A 10,341-nucleotide genomic window follows, 5' to 3' on the forward strand; every position below is an offset into this window, starting at 1 on the left:
ACCGGTACGCATCCCTAGCTATTACCATTTCATTATTTTTCTGAAGTCTGCTTTCTTAAGTTTGCTGTACAATAACACATCGCAAGTACACACATACACATACGCATGATATTTCTGTCTTATTGTGAAGGTTTATGGCAAGACAGATTTCATTAATTGCCATATTGACACCCATTTAGAGATGTATATTATTTGTAGTGGCTCTTTGACAGGTCTCTTTACTGTTCAGCTTGTTTTTTTCTTGGCTCACTTCATTTTACTGACTCTCAACACTTTTGCTGGCTGCCACTTTCAGCCATTATGCAGATTTCCTGTCACCCCAAGATTTAGGAGTGGCCTATCACTCGCCAACACCCTCACTCACAAATGAACAGCTAGATGCCTTTGTTTATTTTTGCCTCATTAGCTAATTAGTCATTCACTCAGTCATTGTCGGTGCACTCACGTCTTGGCTGTCACTTGGTAATTGCTGGAATATGTTAAGACAACATCTAATTTGGACATGGATCACTGGGGAGAGGCAGACTGAGACCTTTTCAACTGTGACTGAAAATGACACTGAAGTAAAGAAGTTTAGAAAATTATCTAATGTCATCCTTTAATGAGAGAAGCTGCTGCTCTAAGGTTTTGGGGAACTCAGAGAGACTGTGAGAGATATGCAACCAACCAGGAATCCTAAAATAAAATATATGAAGTCCATATATTCTTCCACCAATAACTCAAAAGAGCCAATCAGAAGCTTTAAAACAGCTGAACTGTGAGATTCAGATTAAAAATTCTAACAAGTATATAATAATGTTCAACACAGGTTTACTGTAAAGACTAGTTTGATAACAATAGTGTTTTGTTTTTTTTGTCTGGTTACACTAACAGATACACACTTAGAGCTGCAACCACCAGAGTCACACTTGAACACAAAAACTGTTTGAAATGTGGACTCAACAGCTGTGTGACATGACAGCTCCATCGATTTGACCATCCATCATCACTCTGCTTACCCTGCTCACCCTGCCTGCTGTGAAAGGGCCTTAACAGCAACTTGGTTAAAGTCACTGCTTTGACCGCCACTCAAAGTAATTATATTTCAAATTACGACAGCAGCACTGATAAAAAAGAATTTTAGCATTGTGGATGTGCGATACCCTCGTGACTGCCTGGGCTTGTTTTTGCTTGAGGGACTGTGCTGTAATACTTGTAATTGTTCAGTGTAAACCTCTTGATGAGGCATAATGAATACAGGAGAGAAAAAAGGGAAACACGGTCAACACAATTAAAGTTCAATGATTTAATGTGCTCATCACATTCACCTTAGTGCGACTTAATCAGTATTTATTGCAGGATTTGACACTGCATGAACAATGTTGGTTGTAACTGCAATAACAGTGCTGATTAGATTTAATATGGGTGGAGTAACTGTTTGATTATTTTACAAAGTTACTGGATTGAGTGAAAAAGAAAAAGGATGTGCACAGCAGAATTTAAATTGATCAGTTCCTTGCACCATTGTTCCTTTGGTTTCCTTTGCTAGTTCATTTTCCTCTTTTACCATAGGGCAAATCTGTACAAGTTAAAAAGTGAGTGACTATCTTGCTTCATTTTGGTTATAATTCTCAATTTATTCCCTGCAGTTTGTCATGGTGGAGTGTACCAGAGAAAGCTGTATCGTGATCTGATGGTAAACTACAATCGACTTGAGAGACCAGTCCAAAATGACTCTGCACCCATTGTGGTCGAACTCGGCCTCACTTTGCTACAGATTATTGATGTGGTGAGTCTGTGTGTGTTGTGAAGTGCCGAGAATATCTGAAGACAGTTGAAAGAGGATGAGGGTTTTTTTTAAGACAAGTTGTACAGCAGCACACTGCCTGCAACAAACACTCATCTCGCAGCCAGTGGCACATAGAAGCCACTGCTGTTAGTTCAGTTTGAGAGGATGATTACTTTTACTGAAAACAAGCTTGAGGTTTATTGCCTACCCTAATAACAGGATTACAAAAAGGTGTTGGTCTTCTAATAATGGTTCTTATCTCTTATTAGAATCAGAATACTTCATTAATCCCAATCCAAATAATGAAAAATAACAGAATGGGGAAAAAACCAGGGGTGATAGCAACAGGCTGCATGCAGGTTGGTGCAAATGTGCTAAATATTTATCCTAAAAGATTGATTACGTGAATCTTTTCCAACTTACACTTGCAAATGAAGCAATAGCACTCCTTGATTAAATAAAAAACACTATTTTCCCATGTTTTCTCATCTATTTGTCACTTTCTTTCCATACCTCCCTTGCCCAGCGCTATATGTGCTTTGGGCTTATAATGCTGTCTTACTTTGTGAAACTTGATGCATGTCTTTTAGGCTTTTTTATATTGAAGGTATTTCATCTTTCTTTATGCAGCTTTTGTACTTCTTTAAAACTGTGACGTTGAACTTCAAACTATTATTCCCACAGTGTCAAACCCAGTCAAGGGGAAAAAATTAAAGATTGACATGCTGAAAATGCTAACCATATCCTAACCAAAGGCAGTATAGAGTGCCTCTCTAGAAATTCCTGTAGAAGGTTTTCAAGGTAAAAGTTATCTACAGTGTCAAACACTGTCAGTTTTCAGTTTGTTGTTTTTGAAAACAACAATAAAGATCAAATATTGTAAGATATTTTAATTTCATCTTCAGCTATTTTCTCTTTAAAGAACTCTGCTCTTCTATGCTATGCTAAATTGCTGCTTATATTTGTCACCAGAAATAGGAGAAATAACCTCTAAAACAGAGGTTAGAAGGTTTCATAATGGTGACTCAGCCTAAGAATATATTATTACTTGACAATTTTTAAAATTGTTTTGTCACCTCAAACACTTATTACCCCAAAGCATCATTATATTAAATTAGAGCTGATTAACAATGTCGTCATGTCTTCCTAACTAGTCAACAAGCTAAGGCATATGGAAAAATATAATTCGAGTGCTCAACAGACAGATTTAGTTCTTTTTGACTGCATATTTCGATCCCAGACAACATTTGCCAGCCTGAATACTTAATTAGCCACCTAACATTAGCTGGTTGCCACTCCTTTAGACACTTCCTGCACAACACAATACAATACCTGTGTTTGTCTTCTTCATTTTATGGATATCATTTGAAGTGGTACCCTGAGAGAAAAGCTTGACTTAAAGCATCCATTCTTATTTTTGTGTCCTACATTTTATACCCACAAACACACACCCATACACACACCATTTAGCTCAACAAGGCACAATCCTCCCTTTCTCTGACATTCTTCACTCTTTTTAATGTTAAACCCACAGCTCTTAAATTGACACTTCTGTGGTTTGAGTAGATTTTCTGTCACATCTCATATTTTGCTCCTTCAGTGTTTGCTCTACACTCAGTCAAGTGTTTCCTCCTGTTCCCCATCTCATACACTTACTCTTGCACAAAAACACACAAACCTCCTGCCTTCTGGCCCTACCACACAGCCAGGGCACTCAACCAAAAAAGCCAAGCCGACACCCTGTCACATCCCAGAGTCAGCCCTGTGACAAGACATGAGGTTTCCTCATGATAACTACATGGTGGTACAGTAAGTCTCATACACTAGACTCCTATTCTAATTCTATTGTTAATATGAAGTCTCAAACAGCGCACACTAAAAACATTTTAATGCATTTTAGATCTTGAGCTTCCATATGGAGAATCAGAACCAAGCAGCTTCCACATGGAATTTCTGAAGAACTCGTCACATAGTTACATGACTACAAATTTCTTTTCTTTTGAAACTATTTTATAGTTATTGTAGTTTATGTTATGTAAATATGTATAGTGTGCATGTATGTGCATGTATGTGTGTTTGTGTGTTGGTCGTTTATGTATTGTTGTGCTGTTAGATGGCTTGATAAATAATGAATAAGCTGGCAAAACCAGATGAATTAATGCTTACTGGGCATCTGTAAATAATGTAAACCTTGCTGTGTCTGTGTATATGTATGTGTGTATAATTGCAATGTGTGTGTAATATGGCCTTTGATTCCTCCATCTGCTCCTGGGTAACTCTCTAACCATGGAAATAGGGCAGGTTGATGCCCACTGGGTCCACTGCCATGAATAATGCCATACACAGACAGACTGATGGACAACTGGTAACCATATAGTATAAAGTGCCACCATGTGTCTCATGCACCTTATTAGGAAACCAGTAAAGTTCATTGCAGATATGTAACAAAGTATATTTAATTGAGGACAACACATATATGCCCTTTCATTCTTTTGAGTTTCTCTTTTACCTCTGAGTGAACAACTATGAATGAGAAATAAATATTTGCAATTTTACTTTACCACACATTTATACTTGAATACTATAGGTGTTGCGTTCTTAACTGATTAGGGTTTTACATTAAAAAATAAATAAAATTAATTAAAAAAAACATGTACTATGACATTATTATAAATTTAAATATGAAATCAAATGAATAATGAGCTCTAATCCGGCTATCAACATTAAATTTGCACAATCATCGTATTGCCTCAATGAAGATGATTCAGTGATAAAATATAACAGTCACAATTTTGATGTACCATGGCCAATTCCACTGTTAAAAACTCATCTGCAGGATTTTTGCCAAAAACGCTTCATTGAAGACACATTCTCAACAAGTTTTTGTTATAAAAACATACTTTCACACAATGAGAATTTGCTGTGGTGATAATTTTAAAAAATATTAATACTAGTCATTAATGCTTAAGTAAACCATTTTGAATACTACTTCTTCAGTTGCCAAGTATGCTCATGCTACATTCAAAGTAAGATGGAAGTCTGTTTGCTTTGGGATAATAGTATTACTTAACAACTCTGGAGGAAGATTCTTGACTCTTGAGGAAGATTAAAATAGTCGGAAAAAATGCTTGTAACAGATGTTTCTTTGCACAAGAGCAGGCACTTCTTCGCTTCTGCTCATGTTTGATTCAATCAACCCTGAGATATAAAGTATCTGCAGAGAAATGCTCCTCTTTCAGATAAACTGATGCATTGCAGCAGAAGCATGACCGTATCCATTGACCTGTATATAAAAGAACAAATTTTCACTATTCTTTGTCCCGATGAAGCTCTATTATTCAAAGAAACTGATGGGAAATATAAAGTCAATGCAAGTACATGAAGCACAATAGAGTTTTCTAAGAAGATATTATTTATTTCAGATTTTAGAATTTGTTGTCTTCCCTGTTTGGTGATTCTCTATCTTTGAAATATTGATCCTTTCATCTGGATTGGAAGAAAAAGAGGTAGGAAGTTATCCTATTGTTCCAAGCTGGGGACATAACTGAATGAACTCCACAGATGAAATCCTCTTTCTGGGGGAAAATGCACATGAAGATTTCAAACAAAGAACTATTTCATATGTGTATTACATTTTTCAGCCTTGAATGCTATATCACTTGCAGTGAAATACAGATAAAGAGCTGTTATTAAATGCAAGTGTCCATCAAGCACAGCCTACAAAAACCAATCACAGTAGATTTATGAAAAGATTAGAGAGTTTATAGCGGGTGTCACAGAGCTGATATTGCAGCTCAGTGAAATCTCACAAAACACCAAAAAAAGAGAGGTCAGCCACAAAATAGAGCAAAAACACAGCAACCTTAAAGCAAAGCCAGGTCTCCAAAACTATACATTAGGTTGCACACCAGAGGGACATAAAATGTTTCTTTGTAACGTATACAATAGAAGGCTGTTCCATTTCAACTGTGGAGAAGGAAGCCTGTTTAAAAGAAGCAGAGATTAGAAAGGACAGGTGGAGATAAGATTGTAGTTTGGGGGGAGTTAGGGAGGAATTGAGGAGGCAGAGGGATAGGGGGATGTAAACTGTGAGAATCGATTTTCACTACAAAGAGAAGTAAAAGCAGTGCTTTGCTTGGCTTGTCGCTGATGACACAAAGTTAAACCTTGGGAAAACTGTGGTAGTTGATTATACATCCTGATAATCATGACGGAGAATGTTAATGAAATTGGATGTTGTATGGTGTGTGCTGCTACATTTACAATTTAGAATAAGAATAAAACTGGTAACTGTAAAAAAAAATCTCATTTACTTACATTGTTTTTTTTTAATTGAGGTCACCACAATCCTGAGTGTGTGTGTCTATGTATAGTAAGTATGTTCAGAATTTCCATTATATACCTATGTGAAAAAAAATCCTCTTTTTAGTGAAAGACTGAAAAAAAAACATGTAGAGACAGGGTAGCATAGTCTACAGAATTTTATTTTGTCAAGACCAGTATCCTACACATTATAACTTCCTTTTTTTGCGTATGACTTAGGTTTAGTTATAGTTTTTGTTAAAATCTCTTCTCATGAATTCCTATGTAAGTGCATTTTCACAAATGCACTTGTGCCCTGACCTTTTTCAAGATATTACAGAATGTAGCTGCGTATAAAAAAGCAAGTGTCCAACCTAATCAGATCAGATATTAGACAGTTTTGCCATCAGCCCCTTAGTAGAAAGTCAGTGTAATATATGATTGTACTGCATATGAGAATAGGTGAATCACTGCATGCATTTGCTTGCTCCTTGCAGGCTCTACGCAGGTCTAAATCAAATAGAGCACTTCCAGTAATGGGCAGCATCTGAAGCAGACTAACTCCTGTTAAGCACTGCATGCAAGAAGGTGCAATGTCCTGACCTAATTCTCTTGACACTGTCTAGAGTTCATGTGTCCATGTGGAAATGGGTTTATATCACTGGCTGTACCATGTTCTCATTCAGGAACCACAGGGATTCAATATTGTGTATGCTGTCATAGCAGTTTCCCAGGTGGAAAACTCAGACTCAAAATTGGTTGATTACCAATCAGAACCTCACACTAGATAGATAAAAGGGCCATGGGTCAGTACATTTGTTTAAGAACGTTTCCCCCTCTGGCTAGCTTCTCTTTCCTGTGATGTTGAGGATAATTTCTGGCTTAACCCAGATCAGAGATAGTGCTGAGGCAGAACAAATGTGTTTAGGATTCTTTATATGCAAAATATGTTTTAATTGATTTATATTGGTAAACACAAAGAAATGATTCTCTTCTTTGTCAGTTGCCTATTTTATATGGTATATTTACTTTAATTTACTTTAGTTCTAGTGTAAATGAGCATCTATAAATGCTTTGTTAATACATTTATTGTGCCTTTTTATTGAAAATAGAAAATCATGGTTGCCAATATTAAGTGCACTGGCAGTAGCTTTTAAATTTTGAGTTAGATTTTGGAGGGCCAAGTGACAGGTATAATTTTCAACACGTCCTGTGATTGCCCTGGGGTGTCTCTCTGTTAGGATATGCCTGAAACACTTCACCTAGTAGGTGCCCAGTAGGCATCCTAGTCAGATCCCTGAACCACTTTAGCTGGATCCTTTGGATACTGAGAAGTAGCTGCTCTACTATGACCCCTTTCTGGCTGAGCTCCTCAACCAATCTCATAGTCTGAGCCCAGAGGAAACTCATGGCCATAGGTGAGAGTAGGAACATAGATTGTCTGGTAAGCTGGCAGCTTTCCTTTCACGCTCAAGTCACTCTTCACAACAAACAGATCTGTACAGCAGCCACGTCAGTGCTGACACTACAACAATCAGTCTGTCAGTCTCTGACTCCACTCTTGGGGTAACAACTCATCCTTCTAGGTGCATTACCCATTTCTGGCTGAGAACCATGGCCTCAGACTTGTTTTTGTTATATTTTAATCCTACAGAGAAGAGATCCTGAGGCCACCAAACCAGAAACCTTGCTCTACTTGCCTGCAAATAGAAAGTCTGTACACAAAAGTTGTGAACAGGATCAGTGACAAAGGACAGTTTTGCTCAAATAAAGGACTTAAAATACCCTCAAACATCCTCCAAAATTATTGTGAAGAATATGTCAACGCCTCTCTAAAACAATTTAATGGAAACATTATCAAAGTACTATTTACTGTTTGACTACCGTTTTTAGATTATACTATTAGGCAAGCAATATTCAACAGAGGGGATATATGTGACAGTGATTCATTTCTAGTATTTCAAATCTATTTAGCAGTAAAATATAGAATCAAAGTTTACAAGCTACTGTATACATCTTAAAGAAGGGTTTTCCTAACATCTCAATGAAAATCAAGAATCATTCCAAGCAAATATTTCAGTGTACACGTGGTCTCCCAACTAATGTTTAAAGATAGTCTTAAAAACATCTGAAGGTGACCTGTAAGGTCATATCTAACCATACTTCACCACTTGGACTGTTTCACAAAATAAGAAATCCTGAACATCCAGAGGGAGAAAAATAAAAGTAACAGCGTGAAAGAGTCTGATAAGACAGAAAACTGTTCAGAAGCTTAGTTCTGACAAACAGAGAAAAATAGAGAGTACAGTAAATTGATTTCATGATTTTATCTCAGTAACTTTAAAGGGAAAGTTTTGAAAGGGTTGAAATAACTGTATTATTCCAGCTTCAGTCATGGGTAGAAGATAATGTGATAAGTCACTTCAATGAATCCATGAATGTTAAAAAGGGGCTATTCAATGAAGAAACACAGCACGAGATCATCCAGTTACCCACAAGCAGCTTGCAAGTGTTTCAGATCCAAGGCAGTGATAAAACATGAACCCAATGTATCAGTAATAACACAAGGAGCAAAATGTGCTGCTGTCATGTAGGATTTCACAAAACAGACTCTAGTTCATTCACATCTCAGTTTCCCCCCCTGCATTGTTCCTGTCTCTCTTTATCCAATACTACTACTACTATTTCTTCTATGACTTGCTTTGTTGAAGCATCTCTGAAATCAGTTTTCTCTGAATCTTTTTTGCATTTATTGCTCTCACTCTCATCTCACTACTTCTAGAATCATAAAAGAATCGACAGCCATCCTCTCTGTTTTTCTCCATCTGAACATTTGACCATGAGTTGGACTTTAGGAGCTTCTGTGTATTTATACTTTCACAATATGGATAGAAATGGCTGTATGCTCATCTCTTTCTTGAAAAGCACTCACCCTGTCTATTGTCAATGGAAATTGTTGCTTGACCCTGTTTCTTTATTAATTTTTTGCTTCTGTTTAAAATACTGATATATGTTACTTCTTTGACATGGCAATGGAAAAATCTTGTAAATAAGAGAATGCTGAAAAAGTACATCATTGTCATTCAGTTAGCCGGCAGCTCAGACTCGTATGAGATGCTGTTTGACTTCATTGCCGATCTGTCTCATTATTGTGCCTTATGTTTACCAGAATTGAATAATTTCTTTCTTTCTTTTTTTTTTTACTCTTGCCCTGTAGAATATTGTCATTTACTATCTGCCTGCACCCATGTCAACTCACTGCTGATTATTCTCTCCGTCTCCTTTTGTTCCCCTCCAGGATGAAAAGAACCAAGTGTTGATAACAAATGCCTGGCTGCAGCTGGTACGTCTCACTTTTAAGTCCTTTTTTGTGTGATCACTGCACAATAATTGTCGTTTAGTATATTTTTGGAAGCCATATGTGGGCTGTGTCATTCATATTTTCAATAAGTGTACACATCTGACTGCTCTTGAAGGCATAGCACAAGCTACAACCAATAACCTTTTGTTTTTAACAAAAACAATTTCTGGGAACAAACAAGAAACAGCACGATGCAGTTTTATGGCAGACATCTTTAACTGCCAAGTATAAAGGAAAAATTATGTTAGGATGGATCACAAAGGATAATATGATATTATATAATATTTAATAATAGCATGGTATCATAAGGCTATTTATTGTCAGCAATATAGCAGGGGAAGGTGATAGAAATATATTTTCAAAGATATTCTTTCAGGACTCAAGATTTAAAACACTGGGTTACTTTCTTTCGCTGTTTAAGCTTTTCTATTTTACCTTTGTTTTACTCTTAAAAATGATATCTGATTTGACATTCTCAACATTTAAAATACAAATTTTAAATCTTGGTTCCTATTTCAGAACATGAACAAACATAATGTTTTCAGGCAACTCATATTAAAATAACACTTATAATATGTCTTAATTATAGTCATGGCTTGGCTACATCCAGGTCATTGTGCTATGGAGGTGAGGCTAAAGCCACAGAAAAATCAACATCCTCCTCAACTAATATAGTCACACACTGAAATGCAAAAATAGTGCAGTTCCTATAGACAGGTGACAAAGAAAGACATTACTTTTTAAGTTTTTAGGCCACTACATGCCAGTCTCTGGGATATTCCTGGACTTATCAGCATTCCCATATTCCCAAAGATACAGTGGGGCAAAAAAGTATTTAGTCAGCCACCGATTGTGCAAGTTCCCCCACTTAAAATGATGACAGAGGTCAGTAATTTGCACCAGAGGTACA

General features: G+C 36.7%; 1 protein-coding gene across 1 annotated transcript in view; it reads left to right on the plus strand.

The window, feature by feature from the left end:
- The window catches only part of LOC102212722 (neuronal acetylcholine receptor subunit alpha-7-like), a 40,019-nt gene that overhangs the window by 7,283 nt on the left and 22,395 nt on the right, over window positions 1–10,341 (plus strand). The window contains exons 2-3 of the mRNA XM_005735854.1: window positions 1,629–1,768; window positions 9,369–9,413. Of these exons, the coding sequence (XP_005735911.1) occupies window positions 1,629–1,768; window positions 9,369–9,413 (185 nt within the window). The remainder of the gene's footprint in view (window positions 1–1,628; window positions 1,769–9,368; window positions 9,414–10,341) is intronic.

The sequence above is a fragment of the Pundamilia nyererei genome, unplaced genomic scaffold (genome assembly GCF_000239375.1).
Source record: "Pundamilia nyererei isolate P.nyererei 1_Seehausen unplaced genomic scaffold, PunNye1.0 scaffold00065, whole genome shotgun sequence".
NCBI lineage: Eukaryota > Metazoa > Chordata > Actinopteri > Cichliformes > Cichlidae > Pundamilia > Pundamilia nyererei.